General features: G+C 37.1%; 1 protein-coding gene across 4 annotated transcripts in view; it reads left to right on the plus strand.

Moving 5' to 3' along the window:
• Window positions 1-20,813, plus strand: part of GALK2 (galactokinase 2) — a 167,948-nt gene that overhangs the window by 16,203 nt on the left and 130,932 nt on the right. For all 4 annotated transcript variants that reach the window (XM_067029221.1, XM_067029220.1, XM_059057907.2 and 1 more), the window contains exons 2-3: window positions 9,600-9,688; window positions 16,502-16,625. In XM_067029221.1, the coding sequence (XP_066885322.1) occupies window positions 9,600-9,688; window positions 16,502-16,625 (213 nt within the window). The remainder of the gene's footprint in view (window positions 1-9,599; window positions 9,689-16,501; window positions 16,626-20,813) is intronic.

Below are 20,813 nucleotides of genomic sequence, written 5' to 3' on the forward strand. Positions count from 1 at the left end.
TTTTTAAAAAAAATTTATTTATTTTTATTTATTTACTTATTTTTGTCTGCGTTGGGTCTTCACTGCTGCACGTGGGCTTTCTCTAGTTGCAGTGAATGTGGGCTAGTCTTCATTGCAGTGCGCGGGATTCTTATTGCGGTGGCTTCTTGTTGCAGAGCAAGGGCTCCAGCGTATGGGCTTCAGTAGTTGCGGCATGTGGGCTCAGTAGTTGTGGCTCGTGGGCTCTAGAATGCAGGCTCAGTAGTTGTGGCACATGGGCTTAGTTGCTCCGCGGCATGTGGGATCTTCCAGACCAGGGCTCGAACCTGTGTCCCTTGCACTGGCAGGTGGATTCTTAACCACTGTGCCACCAGGGAAGCCCTTGGGAGCTATTCTTGTTATGTGTTAGCATCTGGCTTATACTATTCCCAAAATGAGATGGGAAGGCTTTCCACAGCTTCTATTGTTAGGACCATTTATGGGGAAAAAAAAAAGATCAGTTTTTAAGGTCTTACAGAACTAACTCATAATATTTTCTGGGCCTTGTTAAGGGGATCATTTCCAGCAACGTTTTATGTTTCTTTTTTCTGTTTTTCTGTCCTGTCAAAATCGATGGGGGAAGGGGAATTTTAATCCCTCAATTTGGGCAGTGAGAGCTTACTTTTGTGGGCTCCTGTGTCCTTCTGACATGTTACTGTCATTGTTTGAGCACTTCTTTACTTTCTGGCACAGCAATATGTTCCAGGATTGTATTATACCCTCTCTGCTCCAGCTCTGGCATTATTTCTGCAAAGAGTTCTGATTTCTTTTGAAACCAAGATCTGAGCACTAGGGATGCTCATTGCATCCCTAGTTAATGTTAATGCTTCTAGGCCATCTCAACCTTTCACTTTGCATATTTCTTATAACAAAATATTTCTGGAAATCACTTGAGAAAAATTTCTAGAAACTATATTCTTTTTTAATAGTTTCATATTACTTCATTTTGTAAATAGTCCATACCTTATTCAAACATTCTCCTATGTAAGAGTGTTTAGGTTGTTTCTAGTGTTTTGCAATTGCAAACAATTCTGCAATGAATAATCTAATGAATATGTATTTTCATATTGCTGGAGAATACCTTCAGGGTAAATTCTTAGACATAGGATTGTTGAGTAAAAATTAGTGCCAATGGGGGCTTCCCAAGTGGTACAGTGGTTCAGAATCCGCCTGCCAATGCAGGGGACATGGGTTCGAGCCCTGGTCTGGGAAGATCCCACATGCCGCGGAGCAACTAAGCCCATGCACCACAACTACCAAGCCTGCGAGCCACAACTACTGAGCTCGTGCACCACGACTAATGAAGCCTGTGAGCCTAGAGCCTGTGCTCCGCAACGAGAGAAGCCACTGCAATGAGAAGCCCACACACAGCAACGAAGAGTAGCCCCCACTCACCACAACTAGAGAAAGCCCGTGCGCAGCAATGAAGACTCAACACAGCCAAAAATAAATAAATAAAATAAATTTATTAAAAAAAATTAGTGCCAATGTATTTTTGTTAGATATTGCCCAATTCTCCTCCAAATGTGTTGTACCGATTTGCATTCCCAACCCAATGTAGAAAAGTGCCTGTTTCCAGAGAACCTCACCAACAGAATGTGTTGTTACTTTTGAATTTTCACCATTCTTACAGTATCTTGGTGTAGTTTTAATTTGCATTTCTCTAATTTCATGTGTTTAAGGTCCATTTATGAACTACTGTTAGTATGGATTTTCTGTTCATATCTTTTGCACATTTTTCTATCCAGTTTTTGGTCATTTTTCACTCAGTTTTTGAGTTTTTTAAATTGAAGTATAGTTGATTTACAATATTATATGAGTTTCAGGTGTACAACATAGCGATTCAATATTTTTATCGATTATATTCCATTTAAAGTTACTACAAAATAATGGCTATATTTCCCTGTGCTGTACAATATATCCTTGTTGCTTATCTATTTTATACTTAGTAGTCTGTATCTCTTAATCCCATAGCTCTATCTTGCCCTTCCCTTTCCCCACTGGTAACCAATCCTTTGTTCTCTATATCTGTGAGTCTGTTTCTGTTTTGTTATATGTATTCATTTGTTTTACTTTTTATATTCCACATGTAAGTGAAAGTATTTGTCTTTCTCTAACTTATTTCACTAAGCATAATATTCTCTAGGTCTATCCACATTGTTGCAAATGGCAGATTTCCGTTCTTTTTCTGGCTGAGTAGTCTGCTGTGTGTGTATGTAAGTTTGTGTGTATGTATATATATATATATATACCTATATATGTATATAGGTATATATATATATATATAGGTATATATATCACATCATCTTTATCCATCATATTCATCAGTTGATGGATCCTTAGGTTGCTCCCATATCTTGGCTATTGTAAATAATGCTGCTATGAAAGTAGGTTATCTTTTCATTTTATTGATGGTTTCTTTTGCTGTGCCAAAGCATTGAAGTTTAATTAGGTTCTGTTTGTTTATTTTTGCTTTTATTTCTTTTGCCTTAGGAGACAGATTCAAAACAATATTACTACAATTTATGTCAAAGAATGTTCTGCCTGTGTTCTGTTCTAGGAGTGTTATAGTTTCAGAGTTTTTTTTTTTTTTAATGTAAAGAATATATTTGTAACATGTTGTAAATATTTTCTCTTAGTTTGCTAGTTTTCTTTTGACTTTGATTGTAACATTTTCTGCCATGTAAATGTTTTAAAAAATCTTTATATAGTCAAATTTGTCAAGTTAAAAAAATTGCCTCAGAATTTTGAGTCATAGTTAGAAAACCTCTCCCCTATGTTGAGTTATACTGAAATTCATTTGTTTTCTTCTAGAGCCTGATCCATTTGGAGTTTATTCTTGTGTAAGAGATGGTCCTAATTTTATGTTTCCCAAAAGTTTAAGCAGTTGTACTACCACTGTTTATTAAAAAGTTCATCTTTGCTTCGTGATTTGAGATGCCACTTTCCTCATATACTAAGTTTCTGTATGTACTTGTATCTATTTCTGAACCTTTTATTCTACTGAAGTCTGCTTGTCTGTATATGTGCTGGTACCTCACTGTTGTCATTACAGAGGCTTTATAGTATGTTTTCATGTTTGGTAGGGTTACTCCATCCTCACAGTTGTTCTTTCTTAATGTTTTTTCCCCACTATTCCTGCATATTAGTTTTCCACATGATTTTTTGTATCAACTTGTCTACCTCTATAAGAAAACCTTGTTGGTATTTTTTGGGGGGGGTTGCATTAAATTTATAAATTAACTTGGGAATAACTATCCTTATGATGTTGGGTCGTCTTATCCCAGAACAAGTGATGTCTTTCCATTTCTTTGAGTCTGTTCTGTGTCTTTCAAGAGTGTTTAAAGCTTTACTTAAATAAATTTTGCACATTTCTTGTTAAATTTATTCCTAAATATTTAGTCTTTTCTTGTTGCTATGAACAAGGTTAGCTCTGCCATTATAGCCGTAATTGTTCATTGTTTTTGCACTTGAAGGGTATTCATGTTTGAGTATTCATTTTATATCCTGCTATATTTGTGAATTCTTTATTATTTAAGTTGGTTTTATTTATTTATTTTAAAGAACGTGCAAATCAATTCCCAGCAGTATCATGGATGAGCTTTTTTTTTTTTTTTTTTTTTTTTGCGTTACATGGGCCTCTCACTGCTGTGGCCTCTCCCGTTGCAGAGCACAGGCTCCGGACGCTCAGGTTCAGTGGCCATGGCTCACGGGCCTAGGCACTCTGCGGCACGTGGGATCCTCCCGGACCAGGGCACAAACCCGTGTCCCCTGCATCAGCAGGCAGACTCTCAACCACTGCGCCACCAGGGAAGCCTTATTTTTATTTTTTAAAAATTTATTTATGTATTTATTTTATTTTTGACTGTGTTGGGTCTTTGTTGCCACGCACGGCTTTCTCTAGTTGCGGTGAGTGGGGGCTACCCTACGTTGCGGTGCATGGACTTCTCATTGTGGTGGCTTCTCTTGTTGCAGAGCACGGGCTCTAGGAATGCGGGCTTCAGTAGTTGTGGCACACGGGCTCAGTAGTTGTGGCTCACAGGCTCTAGAGCTCAGGCCCAGTAGTTGTGGCACACCAGCTTAGTTGCTCCATGGCATGTGGGATCTTCCTGGACCAGGGATTGAACCCATGTCCCCTGCATTGGCAGGCGGATTCTTAACCACTGTGCCACCAGGAAGGCCCTAAGTTGGTTTTATAATTGATTCTCTGGGACTCTCTAGGCATCCTACTATATTATCTCCAAGTAGAGATAGTTTTACTTCTTTTTTGATTCTTGATTTCTCTTGTCCAATTGCATTGGCTGATACCTCCAGTATTATGTGGATTAGATGTGGAAATAGTAAAACTTTTTGTCTTGTTTTTGATCTTAGTGGAAATGTCTCTAGAATGTCCTCATTAATTAGCTTTGGATTTAAGACTGAGATATATGTAATCATGTTAAGATAAACACCTTTGGGAATAAATTTTATTGGGAGCTTTTTAACACCTATGGAAGTAGTCCTATAATTTTTTTCTCCTTATATTTATTATGATATATTATTTTAATGGATTTTCTTAATATTTTCAACTTTGCATTCCTGGAGTTAATGCCAGTTGATATGAATTATTTTCTTAATATGGTGCTGCCTTATGTTAACTAATATTTTGTTAATTACTTTTGCATTAATATTCAAGGGTGACATTAGTCTATAGTTGTATTTTCTTGGACTATCTTTATCTGGTTTAGGTATCAATGTTACGTTTGCTTCATAATAAGAATTAGACCACTTTTCTTTATTTTTCAATGCTCTGGAATAACTCATGGAGTATATGGGCTATCTGATGTTCATGCTTGGGTAGAACTCTCTTGTAAAACATCTGGGCTTAATGCATATGTGTGAGGTGGTTCTTTGATGACTTTATGTCTTCTATGGAAATGGATCTGTTTTTATAAATTGTATTTCCTTAGGAAATTATCCATCTCTTTAGGATTTCTGTTGTGGCCATACCACAGAAACAGGATGGAACCCCACCCAAAAATTTGGTTTGGTGGTTGAGACTGATAATACCACATGAACAAGAGGGTATGAAAAGTTTATTACTCACATAATGAGGCTTTCTGGGGAGGGCAGAGCAGGCCACCCAAGCTGGCCAAAAACGGCTTGAGAGAGCAAGGAAAGGAGACTAGCTTGAGGTTTTTGTAATGGTTAGGAGATGGAGCTGGTGTGCTGTGGTTTGGTTGGTGACAAAAGAGAGAGCACCTGGGCATTTTTGTCCACATGCTTGATATGAGGCAGAAGGGGAAAGAGGGAGAGTTGAAGCTCAAAAGCTGTAAGTAAACATCAAAAAATGGAGTCAGTTTCTTTATTACAGTTTAAATTTATTTGGATAGAGGTCTACAAAGTAGTCTCTTATGACTTTTAAAATTTCTTTTGTTTAATGTTATCTCATCCTTGTTATTTCTTATTTTGTTTATTTATGCTTTATCAGCCTCCATTTTCTTAATTCATTAGCTAGTGGTTTGTCTATTTTGTTAATTTTTCACCTAAAAACCTAGGGTTTAATTTGTTATCCAGGTCTACTGTTTTTCTACTCCCCATATCATTACTTTCTACTTTTGTCTTTTTGAGTCTTTCCTTACGCTTTATTTTATTGATGTGACTGATATATTTGATTTCAACTTAGTCATTTTATTTTATAATTATGTGTTATAATGTAGTTTCTGTGTTTATTTACTGGTTTATCTATCTGTTTTTGAAATTTCTTTGGTAGTTAGGAAGATTGATATTTTTGTTCTGTTGGTTACTTTTGTATTTATATATCTTTTTAATGCCCTGAAAAAGCAGGGGACTTTTCTTACTTAATCTTTTACTATCTGCTTTGTCAGTTTATTTTTTTCATTGAAAAACATGAACTTTTAAAATAATTCTATCTAGAATCTGATGGACAAATAACCTAAGTTGTTTCAACCCTCTCAATAAAATGGAAGATACAAGGCAGAGAGCATCAAGATTTACCAATAGCATCATAAAAATCACCCTAGTGCTCTAATAGCACTTCCAGTCCTGATGTAAACTAAACATTTAATTACCTACCATCTTTCATTGCTTCTAGTGGATTCTTATTCATATGCTGCAGAGTAGAAACTGTACTGAACCAAGGAATCAGGAGATTATAACTGCCATTTACAGAACAAGTACTTCATGCCAGCCCTAGGCTAGACACTGTTCCTACAATACCTTATTTAGTCTTCCAAATAACTCAGTTCATATTTCCACCCCATATAAAGGTGAATGAGGTTAAGGAATTTTATCACATAGTCGAGAAGGGGTTTGAGCCCAGGTCTACCTGACTACACAGGTCACAGTCTCTTTGGGGCACTTTTTTTCTAGGAGTTTAATAATACTTTTTCATATGCCTGTGTCATAACTTAAAAAAAAAATTGTTGCTTTGTCATGCTTAATGGTATCCTTTGAGTTTTTGATTGCCTATGTAGCAATCAATGAGTTTATTTTCTTCTTTTACACCTCTCATTTTTAAATGGATGTACTTTTTCTTTCTAGAGGTGGTTTTAGATTAATCTTAGTTTGCTCTTTTCACTCAGTTTCTTTTTCCAGTGGCTTGCAGTGTTTTGCCTCTTTCTTTCTTTCATTTAAAGTTTATGCATTCTCTTCTACTTACAATAAAGGTACAGTTGTCTAGTTATAATAAAGAAATAAAAATATCACTTATTCGTTCTTATTTTGGAGGATATATGGGGAAAATCAGATTTAGGCAGCTATCATTATCCACATCTACCTGGGAGTCCAGTAAATCTATCTTGAATGATGTGCTAGAGGTATCCATTATTATCTCCCTCTCCACATCTTCTGTTGTCATCCACAACCTCTGCTGAAGGAGTGGACCCAGGTGATCATATTTGTAACTAAAGCAAGTGACCTTGTTTATAACAAATAGCTTCTCCTTTTTGGCCAAAAGTAATTGGACCAGGATGGATACAGGACCTATATGCTGCCAACCAGATTATCTTTTTGAGAATTTGAATTAGGGACACAGAGACTTAATCAGATAATATAAGACATTGAAGCTGTTGAATCTTCTAGACTTGAGGCCACAGTGTCATGAAAACTGAAGGGATGGAAGAGCAAAAACTCAGAGACTCACAGAGGCAACTGGAATTTGAAGAGCATTGAGCAGAGGGAAATGGTGATGGTGGGATGAAAGATGGAGGGATGAAAGAATGAGACAGGAAAGAGAGAACCAAGCACACAATTTAAATAGAGTTTTTGGGGGCAGAGCACGACTGCTGCTCTGGTGTGTTGACGGGGAGAGGCAGCCACTGAGGAAAAAAAAAAGAATGGTTCATCTGACCTAGAGCATGGATATGTCTACAATCCAATTTTGAGCATGCACAAATGGACAACAGTCTGAAATAGTGAAGCAATGAGAAGGAAGAAATCTGGATCCTTGAATGACCATCTGGAGTGGAGCTACCCTGCCAACTAAGACTCTTCATGTTTGTATGACAAATACAAGACATTAGCATCTGGCTGGATGTAGAATGCTGATGAAGAAAATTCCACTATAACAGCTGTGGCTTCCTGGAGAGCTCAAAGTAACAGAGTAGAAGAATGTGAGCTCACCCCTTCTTACAAGAACACCAAAATCACAACTAACTGCTGAACAACCATTGACAAAAAAATAGTGGAGCCTACCAAAAAAGATATCCTACATCCAGAGACAAAGAAGAAGCCATAAACGAGATGATAGAAGGGGCACAATTGCAATAAAATCTAATCCCATACCTGCTGGGTGGGTGACCCACAAACTGGGAAATAATTATACCACAGAAATTCTCCCACAGGAATGAAAGTTCTGAGCCCCACATCAGGCTTCCCAGTGTGGGGTTCCAGCAATGGGAGAAGGAGCCCCCAGAGAATCTGGCTTTGAAGGCCAGAAGGGTTTGATCACAGGAATTCCACAGGACTGAGGGAAACAGAAACTTCACTCTTGGAGAGCACACACAAGGTCTCGTGCGCACCAAGACCCAGGGGAACAAAGCAGTGACCCCATAAGAGACTGGGCCAGACCTACCTACTAGTGTTGGAGGGTCTCCTGCAGAGTCAGGGGTGTGGCTGCAGCTCACGGTGGGGACAAGGACACTGGCAACTGCAATTCTGTGGTGTACTCACTGGCGTGACCCCTCCCGGAAGCTGCCATTAGCCCCACCCCAAAGTCTGTAGGCTCCAGTGCAGGGACACCTCAGGCAACACAACAAACAGGGAACACAGCCCCACCCATCAGTAATTAAAGTTTCTGATGGCTGTCACAGTCCTAGGAGGTCATCCTGAATAACTTCCAAGAATATTCAATGTATCTTTCTATCATAATAATAAATTTCCTTTTTTCTTAAATTTTTTTGGTGTGATTTTATGTTTCTTGTAAATAATCTTTAAGATCAATCATTTAATTAATGAATGTCTTGAATATAGTAGGTCTAATAAATATTTACTGTCTTGGTGTTATTACTCAGATACAATATATTGTGGGACTACAAACAGTGGGGGGTATTCATAGAAGTGACTTGAGATGATTTAACAGTGTAAAATTATTAAATATAAGCATTTTTGACCTGGAAGGGACCTATGAGGAATATCTTGTTCAAATGCTCTAATTTTACAGAAGAGGGTCCAAGGGAAAATGATTTGCCAAACTTTGGCATTGAATTAGAACCCCCATTGTAATTAGAACTGTAGTCTCCTGATATCCAGTCTAGTTTTCATTTGACTGTACTGGGTTGAATAGCATCTCTCCTAATTCATGTCCACCTGGAACTTCAGAATGTAATATTATTTGAACTACCATCTTTACATATGTAATCAAGTTAAGATGAAATCATACTGAATTAAGGTGGGCCCTAATCCAATAAGCTTGATGTCCTTACAAGAAGGAAAAACAGAGTCGCAGATAGAGACACACAGAATTCCACGTGATGATATAGGCAGAGATTGGAGTGATACAGCAGCAAGCCAAGGAATGCCAACGATTGATGGTCACCATCAGAAACTAAAAAGAGGCAAGGAAGGATTTTCCCCTTTTGGTTTCAGAGGTGCATGGTCCTGCCAACGCTCTGATTTTGCCTCTACAACTCAAAGACAATAAATTTCTGTTGTTTTAAGTTACCCAATTTGTGATACTTTATTATGGCACCTCTAGGAAACTGATAAACTACTCCATGCTATTATTTTTTAGTAGAAAGAGATTCTTCTCTGAATATTATTGAGAAATTATCCAGGAAGTTAATTCTGTTGAAGCAAAGAATTTTTTTCTGTTGTGTAAATCAGTATTAAATTTTTTACTCTTCTGTGTGCTTAGCTATACTCTTGTGTCACTTAGCGGGTTACAGTATTGTTTCATCCTGGGATTTTCAAGGAAGTATGTCAGTAAAAGAGTTTGCTTTTATTATCTTTAAAGATAATTAATGGTGGTAGGTATATGAAATGTGTGTGTGTGTGTGTCTGTGTGTGTGTGTGTGTGTGTGTGTATCTTACGGGTTTTTCTATTATCTGGATATCCTGAAATATTCTACTCTTGTTTTCAGATTGCTGAAGCTAAAAGAGATGTTTAATTCTAAGTTTGGATCCGTTCCCAAGTTTTATGTTCGAGCACCAGGAAGAGTCAATATCATAGGTATTTCAAAAGTTCCTTCTCTTAATTTTTTCTTCCTTTGGTAAGATCCAAATTTTTGTCAATGCATCGGGAGAACTGAAAAAACAGAATGTTTCATATACATCTACTATAGGAAGATAAGTTTTGCATAAGGAACACTATATTTTCATCTTTCCCAATCCATGTTATTAATGTTAATTTTGTCCATTTTTAAAATTTAGAAATTTGTTGAGACCCAGTTATTTACATTATTTTCATGAGAGATGGACAGATTTTTCTGTGCTACAGGTTAAGTTTTTAGACTGTAGTGAGTAATTTTGATGGTTTTATATTTACTCATTGGATTAGAAGAATACAGGAAAACCGAATAATTCCTTGCTTTTAAAAGTGTGGTGACCTGAAGAATGAATATGTTTTATCAAGAGAAAATGGGATGGGGAACTGAGAAAAATCCAAATCAAAGGAGGATTAAAAAGAAAACTTTCTGTACTGGAAAGTGTAAACATATAAAAAAGTAGTTGGAATAATATAATGAACTCCCATGTACCCAAAATGTAGCTTCAATTATTATCAACTCAGGCAGTCTTATTTTGAAGTAAATAATGGAGGATTTTTAAAAATATGAGATGTTTGAGCATGGTTAAATGAGGTGGGGAGGGGGAATTGAGTAAAATCAGTGGAGAGAGACAGGTCAAAGATATCTGAAAAGGGAGGAAATGATGGAGCAGTATTCCCAAGAAGGCAAGAAGGGCTGGTGTCTATGGCATAGGAAGAGGGCCACTTTGACTCTTTTTTAACAGAAGGCAGGGAAGAAAAGGATGCAGGTTGATGCAGGTAAATGTATAATTTTGGTATAGAAGGTTGAGGGAGTTCTTTTGGGGGAGAGTTGGAGGTGTTGGAAGTTTAAGGAGATGGCAGAAAGTTTGAAACAGCTTTGTCAAGGATGGGAGGAGAGGACTGGGAAAAAAAAGTTTGCTGGGTAACATTGAGATCTAGTTAGAGCAGGAGACCATAGAATTGTAGCAGTACCAATCTGCAAAGTTGTTCATTTTTCCCCCTCAGCTAGTCTAAGTTGCCTGTGTTGGATCTAGGATTGGGGTTTTGTTTTAGATGGGGGTTACAAGAGAATGACATCAAGAATTCACCGATATTGTCAGAAGGGTAGGTGAAGTAATGAACCCTGGAATCTATGCTAGGTAGAAAAAGAAGGAAAGGTAGGACAGAACCTATAGGGTAGATAGGGCAAAGAACTGACTCAAGGACAGGTGATAGGATAAACGAAGTAAGAGAAAAATGGCAGGATGGGAAGTTTTAGTAAAGAATTTGATATTTGAAACAAAAATTTCACAGATAGAAAAGTTCCAGGTGATAAGAAGTTCTGTGGTCATTACTGGATTTGTCAAGTCCACGGAAGTAGATAGCTGAAGCAGAGAAGAGGTCATGTTTTCCAGAGGTGAAGGGATTAGGAAGCTGGGGCCTTGGGCTGGGTTGTTTACTTGGGTGTTATCCAGGCATTGTAGGACTGGGATGGAGAGAGTGGCATGAGATGCAAAGGTCTTCAGTGAGGAGCAGATGTCTGAGAGTCAGAAATGAAAGTGATGAAGACGAGAGAATGTGGTATGAGCCTCCAAGGAAGAGGACAGGAAGAAATCCTGGAAACAACAGAGTGGGAGGAGGTCATCAAGAACTACTTGCTATTGTGAGAGGACTGCAAAGAAGCAATATCCTCAGAGGAGAGAGAGCCAAGTTTCACTTAGTTTTGGGAGTGAGCATTCCAAACTAAGGTATTTCCTGAATAAGTAATTCTTATTCTAGTAAATGTATTAACTATTTTCTGATTTTAAAAAGGGGGGGATTATGTTCCAAGGTAATTAATTAGTTAGTGCTTGGGATGAAATGAATTTCAGTCTTTATTAAAAGCATTATTATATTTTCTGTTAAAATATCCAAAATGTAATCATGGTCGTTATCCTTACTTGCCAGTAGTTCATGCTCCCTCCCTGCCCCTTACCCAGGATGTTTCCATCAGTTTTCACAGAGGGAGGAATCTTCATTCTCAGAAGGCTGTCATTCACACTGTAGCCTTCCCAACAGAATCTGGTGGCTCCCTAGAGTTCTGCTTACTTATTTATTTATTTTAATTTTTAAATTTTTTTAACATCTTTATTGGAGTATAATTACTTTACAATTGTGTGTTAGTTTTTGCTGTATAACAAAGTGTATCAGCTATACACATACATATATCCCCATATCTTCTCCTTCTTGTGTCTCCCTCCCACCCTCCCTATCCCACCCCTCTAAGTGGACACAAAGCACTGAGCTGATTTCCCCGTGCTATGCAGCTTCCCACTAGCTATCTATTTCACCTTTGGTAGTGTATCTATGTCCATGCCACTCTCTCACTTTGTCCCAGCTTACCCTTCCCCCTCCACGTGTCCTCAAGTCCATTCTCCACGTCTGCGTCCTTATTCCTGTCCTATCCCTAGGTTCTTCATAACATTTTTTTTTTTTTTAGATTCCATATATATGTGTCAGCATATGGTATTTGTTTTTCTCTTTCTGACTTACTTCACTCTGTATGATGGACTCTAGGTCCATCCACCTCACTACAAAAAATTCAATTTCGTTTCTTTCTATGGCTGAGTAATATTCCATTGTATATATGTGCCACATCTTCTTTATCCATTCATCTGTCGATGGACATTTAGGGTACTTCCATGTCCTGGCTATTGTAAATAGAGCTGCAATGAACATTGTGGTACATGACTCTTTTTGAATTATGGTTTTCTCAGGGTAGTAGTGGGATTGCTGGGTCATATGGTAGTTCTATTTTTAGTTTTTTTTTTTTTTTTTTTTTTTTTTTTTGCAGTACGCGGGCCTCTCACTGTTGTGGCCTCTCCCATTGCGGAGCGCAGGCTCCGGATGCGCAGGCTCAGCGGCCATGGCTCACGGGCCCAGCCGCTCCGCGGCATGTGGGATCTTCCCGGACCGGGGCACGAACCCGTATCCCCTGCATCGGCAGGCGGACTCTCAACCACTGCGCCACCAGGGAAGCCCTATTTTTAGTTTTTTGAGGAAGCTCTATACTGTTCTCCATAGTGGCTGTATCAATTAACATTCCCACCAACAGTGCAAGAGTGTTCCTTTTCTCCACACCCTCTCCAGCATTTATTGTTTGTAGATTTTTTGATGATGGCCATTCTGACTGATGTGAGGTGATACCTCACTGTAGTTTTAATTTGCATTTCTCTAATGATTAGTGATGTTGAGCATTCTTTCATGTGTTTGTTGGTAATCTGTATATCTTCTTTGGAGAAATGTCTATTTAGTTCTTCTGCCCATTTTTGGATTGGATTGTTTATTTTTTGATATTTAGCTGCATGAGCTGCTTGTATATTTTGGAGATTAATCCTTTATCAGTAGCTTCATTTGCAAATATTTTCTCCCATTCTGAGGGTTGACTTTTCATCTTGTTTACGGTTTCCTTTGCTGTACAAAAGTTTTAAGTTTCATTAGGTCCCATTTGTTTATTTTTGTTTTTATTTCCGTTTCTCTAGGAGGTGGGTCAAAAAGGATCTTGCTGTGATTTATGTCCTAGAGTGTTCTGCCTATGTTTTCCTCTAAGAGTTTAGTAGTGTCTGGCCTTACATTTAGGTCTTTAATCCATTTTGAGTTTATTTTTGTGTATGGTGTTAGGGAGTGTTCTAATTTCATTCTTTTACATGTAGCTGTCCAGTTTTCCCAGCACCACTTATTGAAGAGGTTGTCTTTTCTCCCTTGTATATTCTTGCCTTCTTTATCAAAGATAAGGTGACCATATGTACATGGGTTTATCTCTGGACTTTCTATCCTTTTCCACCGATCTATATTTCTGTTTTTCTGCCAGTACCATACTGTCTTGATTACTGTAGCTTTGTAGGATAGTCTGAAGTCATGGAGTCTGATTCCTCCAGCTCCGTTTTCCTTTCGCAAGATTGCTTTGGCTATTTGGGGTCTTTTGTGTTTCCATACAAATTGTGAAATTTATTGCTCTGGGTTTGTGAAAATTGCCATTGGTAGTTTGATAAGGATTGCACTGAATCTGTAGATTGCATTGGGTAGTATAATCATTTTCACAAATTTGATTCTTCCAATCCAAGAATGTGGTATATCTCTCCATCTGTTTGTATTATCTTTAATTTCTTTCATCAGTGTCATAGTTTTCTGCATACAAGTCTTTTGTCTCCTTAGGTAGGTTTATTCCTAGGTGTTTTATTCTTTTTGTTGCAATGGTAAATGGGCGTGTTAATTTCTCTTTCAGAGTTTTCATCATTCGTGTATAGGAATGCAAGAGATTTCTGTGCATGAATTTTGTATCCTGCTACTTTACCAAATTCATGGATTAGCTCTAGTAGTTTTCTGGTAGCATCTTTAGGATTCTCTATGTATAGTATCATGTCATCTGCAAACAGTGACAGTTTTACCTCTTCTTTTCTGATTTGGATTCCTTTTATTTCTTTTTCTTCTCTGATTGTTGTGGCTAAAACTTCCAAAACTCTGTTGAATAATAATGATTAGAGTGGGCAACCTTGTCTTGTTCCTGATCTTAGTGGAAATGGTTTCAGTTTTTCACCATTAGGAACAATGTTGACTGCTGGCTTGTCATATATGGCCTTTATTATGTTGAGGTAAGTTCCCTCTATGCCTGCTTTCTGGGGGTTTTTTATTATAAATGGGTGTTGAATTTTTTCTAAAGCTTTTTCTGCATCTGTTGAGATGATCATATGTTTTTTATCCTTCAGTTTGTTAATATGGTGTGTCACATTGATTGATTTGCATATATTGAAGAATCCTTGCATTCCTGGAATAAACCCCACTTGATCATGGTGTATGATCCTTTTAATGTGCTGTTGGATTCTGTTTGCTAGTATTTTGTTTAGGATTTTTACATTTATGTTAATCAGTGATATTGGCCTATATTTTTCTTTTTTTGTGACATCTTTGTCTGATTTTGGTATCAGGGTGATGGTGGCCTTGTAGCATTAGTTTGGGAGTGTTCCTCCCTCTGCTATATTTTGGGAGAGTTTGGGAAGGATATGTGTTAGCTCTTCTCTGAATGTCTGACAGAATTCGCCTGTGAAGCCATCTGGTCCTGGGCTTTTGTTTGTTGGAAGATTTTTAATCAGTTTCAGTAATTGTGATTGGTCTGTTTATATTTTCTATTTCTTCCTGGTTCAGTCTCAGAAGGTTGTGCTTTTCTAAGAATTTGTTCATTTCTTCCAGTTTGTCCATTTTTTGGCATATAGTTGCTTGTTGTGTAATCCCTCATGATTCTTTGTATTTCTGCAGTGTCCGTTGTTACTTCTTTTTTTCAATTCTATTGATTTGAGTCTTCTCCCTTTTTTTTCTTGATGAGTCTGGCTAATGGTTTATCAATTTTGTTTATCTTCTCAAAGAACCAGCTTTTAGTTTTATTGATCTTTGCTGTTGTTTCCTCCATTTCTTTTTCATTTATTTCTGATCTGATGTTTATTATTTCTTTCCTTCTGCTAACTTTCGGGTTTCTTTTGTTCTTCTTTTTCTAATTGCTTTAGGTGTAATGTTAGGTTGTTTATTTGAAGTGTTTCTTGTTTCTTGAAGTAGGATTGTATTGCTATAAACTTCCCTCTTAGAACCACTTTTGCTGCCTCCCATAGGTTTTGGGTCGTCATGTTTTCATTGTCATTTTTTTCTAGGTATTTCTTGATTTCCTCTTTGACTTCAGTTCTGCTAGTTTAAATATGTGTTTTCTACTTGTGAAGCACTGTTTTATATTATTGTCTTTTTGAGGGAAGTTCGGGAGAGAGACAACTTTGAAAACCACTTCTCCATCTGTCATTGTCAATCCATTAAAAAAAAAAAACCCTAATTTCTTATTTTAAAGGACACATCAGTATAGAAACAAAAGACTTGCTACTTGTAATAATATGTAGAATAATATTTATTTAAAAATGTAATTAGGCAGTTGAATTGTCTTTTATTCATTTTATGTTTCTTAGTTGCTCAATGTCTGCCATAGAACAATCAGATATACAAACCTGTTCTGGGGAAATATAAGTGAGCTTGCTTAGCCTGTCTTTCTTGAATTGTTATTTTGTTTTTAAATCTGATAAATAACAACCTTGAGTTTCAATGGTAAGTTAGAGAAAACATTTTGGTATAATAGGAAAAAAAAATCCTGCTGGTGATTCATAGAGGAATTAGAACGAAAAGGAGAAGAGAAGTGTTTGTTTTCTATATTTGTTTATTATATATAAAATAGTGCAGGTTAAATTTTTTTTCTAGCTTTTTCTTTATCCTAGCTGTGTCTAGCACATTTATAGGCATTTGGTTAGGCCACAAAGATAAATCATGACTTCACCTTTACTGCGTTCACTGGCTAGTAAGGAAAAGAGTGGGACTTACCTAACGTTATTATAAGTGAGAGGGTGCAAATGGCTTCCATTGTTCATATTTCAAAAGTTAATACAAATGAGCAACAGAGAAAGGAGACAGTGCATTTCTTGATGCTCCACAGAACTAGTCACTAAACATAAATATTCAAAGATGATTATTATAAATTAGAAAGTGGAAAAATTTGTGAATATTTAAAGAAGTCGAAAAATTAACAGAAACTAATAACTAACATATAATACTTATTCTAGCAAAAGTTCCTGGCTCAGATGTTAGTGAGAGAAAACAAATTGTATCACTTTCTGCCCTTCGTATTTTTATTTTCTGTTAAATTCTCCCTTGTGGTCAAGTTTTTCTTGTATGTCAACTTACTTGAGATTCATATGCTAGCAATGATTAAAAAATGCTTTCTCTTTATTCTAGGAGAGCATATAGATTACTGTGGATATTCTGTTCTTCCTATGGCTGTAGAACAAGATATGTTAGTAGCTGTGGAACCTGTGAAAACACATGTTCTCCAGCTGGCCAATACCAATCCCTTGTACCCGTGAGTATTTAGAATTGCTACTGTGTGTAATGGTGTGTGTGTGTGTGTGTGTGTGTGTGTGTGTGTGAGTCTTTGTGTATTTGTATTTGTACCCTAATGAATTCTTTAGGAGGTATCAAATTTATAATAAATCACTTAATTTATTGATAATTTGTATCTGACTTCCAAAAGAATCTAAGTTTCCCTATTTAATATCTGTTCATTTTGTTCATTTACTCATTTATTTAAGAAACATTTACTGAAGGGCTTCCCTGGTGGTGCAGTGGTTGAGAGTCCGCCTGCCAATGCATGGGACATGGGTTCGTGCCCCGGTCTGGGAAGATCCCACATGCCGTGGAGTGGCTGGGCCCGTGAGCCATGGCTACTGAGCCTGCGCGTCTGGAGCCTGCTGTGCTCCACAACGAGAGAGGCCACAACAGTGAGACGCCCGCCGTACCGCAATAAAAAAAACAAAATGAAACATTTACTGAAGACTTACTCTGTGTCTGACATTGTTTTAGGTACTGGGTCAAAAAAAAAAAGAAAATAACTCTGTCTTTGCCCAGAAGGTATTTATCATCTATTGAGGTTAACTATCTCTAGCAAAGTCAGGCCTGGGGCCTTTCTTATATTATTAGGGCTCCCACTAATTCTCTCATCATAGCATCTTAACATGCTGTATTGTCATTATCTGCTTACTTGCCTGTATCCCCCAGTAGACTGTAAGCTCTGTGACTTCAGGTACTGTTGCCTCTCCAATGCTCTACTCTCAGTGTCAAACATAGTGTCTGGAACATAATAGATGTATGTTTCTAGTACATATGCTTTATCAAGTTAAGGACATACTTTTTTGTTGTTGTTTTTTAATTCATGGTTTGTTAAGATTAAAAAAAATCATTGATGGGTATTGGATTTTATTAAATGTCTATTCACCATTGAAGATCAGTTTAGAGAAATATTATAAATTACACCAATGGATTTTGGTGTAAATAAAAAATAAATAAATAAAAAAATTTATTTATTTTTTTATACAGCAGGTTCTTAATAGTTATCCATTTTATACATATTAATGTATACATCCCCCAATTTATCCCACCCCCCCACCGCCACTCTCCCCCACCAATGCATTTTCTTTTTTTATTTTTAACATCTTTATTTGAGTATAACTGTTTTACAATAGTGTGTTAGTTTCTCCTTTACAACAAAGTGAATCAGTTATACATATACATATGTTCCCATATCTCTTCCCTCTTGTGTCACCCTCCCTCCCACCCTCCCTATCCCACCCCTCTAAGTGGTCACAAAGCACAGAGGTGAACTCCCTGTGCTATGCTGCAGCTTCCCACTAGCTATCTAATTTACATTTGGTAGTGTGTATATGTCCCTGCCACTCTCTCACATCGTCACAGCTTACTCTTCCCCCTTCCCATATCCTCAAGTCCATTCTCTAGTAGGTCTGTGTTTTATTCCCATCCTACCACTAATCTCTTCATGACATTTTTTTTTTTAGATTCCATATATATGTGTTAGCATACGGTATTTGTTTTTCTCCTTCTGACTTACTTCACTCTGTATGACAGACTCCAGGTCTATCCACCTCATTACAAATAACTCAGTTTCATTTCTTTTTATGGCTGAGTAATATTCCATTGTATATATATATGCCACATCTTCTTTATCCATTCATCTGTTGATGGACACTTAGGTTGCTTCCATGTCCTGGCTATTGTAAATAGAGCTGCAGTGAACATTTTGGTACATGACTCTTTCTGAATTATGGTTTTCTCAGGGTATATGCCCAGTAGTGGGATTGCTGGGTCGTATGGTAGTTCTATTTTTAGTTTTTTAAGGAACCCCCATACTGTTCTCCATAGTGGCTGTATCAATTTACATACCCACCAGCAGTGCAAGAGGGTTCCCTTTTCTCCACACCCTCTCTGGCATTTATTGTTTCTAGAGTTTTTGATGATGGCCAATCTGACCAGTGTGAGGTGATATCTCATTGTAGGTTTGATTTGCATTTCTCTAATGATTAATGATGTTGAGCATTCTTTCATGTGTTTCTTGGCAATCTGTATATCTTCTTTGGAGAAATGTCTATTTAGGTCTTCTGCCGATTTTTGAATTGGGTTGTTTGTTTGTTTGTTATTGAGCTGCATGAGCTGCTTGTAAATCTTGGAGATTAATCCTTTGTCAGTTGCTTCATTTGCAAATATTTTCTCCCATTCTGAGGGTTGTCTTTTGGTCTTGTTTATGGTTTCCTTTGCTGTGCAAAATCTTTTAAGTTTCATTAGGTCCCATTTGTTTATTTTTGTTTTTATTTCCATTTCTCTGGGAGCTGGGTCAAAAAGGATCTTGCTGTGATTTATGTCCTAGAGTGTTCTGCCTATGTTTTCCTCTAAGAGTTTGATAGTGTCTGGCCTTACATTTAGGTCTTTAATCCATTTTGAGTTTATTTTTGTGTGTGGTGTTAGAGAGTGTTCTAATTTCATACTTTTACAGGTAGCTGTCCAGTTTTCCCAGCACCACTTATTGAAGAGGCAGTCTTTTCTCCACTGTATATCCTCCCCTCCTTTATCAAAGATAAGGTGACCATATGTGTGTGAGTTTATCTCTGGGCTTTCTATCCTGTTCCATTGATCTATATTTCTGTTTTTGTGCCAGTACCATACTGTCTTGATTACTGTAGCATTGTAGTATAGTCTGAAGTCTGGAAACCTAAATCCTCCAGCTCCATTTTTCTTTCTCAGGATTGCTTTGGCTATTCGGGGTCTTTTGTGTTTCCATACAAATTGTGAAATTCTTTGTTCTAGTTCTGTAAAATATGCCAGTGGTAGTTTGATAGGGATTGCATTGAATCTGTAGATTGCTTTGGGTAGTATAGTCATTTTCACAATGTTGATTCTTCCAATCCAAGAACATGGTATATCCCTCCATCTATTTGTATCATCTTTAATTTCTTTCATCAGTCTTATAGTTTTGTGCATACAGGTCTTTTGTCTCCTTAGGTAGGTTTATTCCTAGATATTTTATTCTTTTTGTTGCAGTGGTAAATGGGAGTGTTTTCTTAATTTCACTCTCAGATTTTTCATCATTAGTGTATAAGAATGCCAGAGATTTCTGTGCATTAATTTTGTATCCTGCTACTTTCCCACATTCATTGATTAGCTCTAGTAATTTTCTGGTAGCATCCTTAGGATTCTCTATGTATAGTATCATGTCATCTGCAAACAGTGACAGCTTTACTTCTTCTTTTCCTATTTGGATTCCTTTTATTTCTTTATTTTCTCTGATTGCTGTGGCTAGAACTTCCAAAACTAGGTTGAAAAAGAGTGTTGAGAGAGGGCAACCTTGTCTTGTTCCTGATCTTAGTGGAAATGGTTTCAGTTGTTCACCATTGAGAACGATGCTGGCTGTGGGTTTGTCATATATGGCCTTTATTATGTTGAGGAAAGTTCCCTCTATGCCTACTTTCTGCAGGGTTTTTATCATAAATGGGTTTTGAATTTTGTCAAAAGCTTTCCCTGCATCTATTGAGATGATCATATGGTTTTTCTCCTTCAGTTTGTTGATATGGTGTATCATGTTGATTGATTTGCGTATATTGAAGAATCCTTGCATTCCTGGAATAAACCCTACTTGATCATGGTGTATGATCCTTTTAATGTGCTGTTGGATTCTGTTTGCTAATATTTTGTTGAGGATTTTTGCATCTATGTTCATCAGTGATATTGGCCTGTAGTTTTCTTTATTTGTGACGTCTTTGTCTGGTTTTGGTATCAGGGTGATGTTGGCCTCATAGAATGAGTTTGGGAGTGTTCCTCCCTCTGCTATCTTTTGGGAGAGTTTGAGAAGGATAGGTGTTAGCTCTTCTCTAAATGTTTGATAGAATTCACCTGTGAAGCCATCTGGTCCTGGGCTTTTGTTTGTTGGAAGATTTTTAATCACAGTTTCAATTTTAGTGCTTGTGATTGGTCTGTTCATATTTTCTATTTCTTCCTGGTTCAGTTTCAGCAGGTTTTGCATTTCTAAGAATTTGTCCATTTCTTCCAGGTTGTCCATTTTATTGGCATAGAGTTGCTTGTAGTAATCTCTAATAATCTTTTGTATTTCTGCAGTGTCAGTTGTTACATCTCCTTTTTCATTTCTAATTCTATTGATTTGAGTCTTCTCCCTTTTTTTCTTGATGAGTCTGGCTAATGGTTTATC

Source organism: Kogia breviceps, chromosome 3 (genome assembly GCF_026419965.1).
Source record: "Kogia breviceps isolate mKogBre1 chromosome 3, mKogBre1 haplotype 1, whole genome shotgun sequence".
NCBI lineage: Eukaryota > Metazoa > Chordata > Mammalia > Artiodactyla > Physeteridae > Kogia > Kogia breviceps.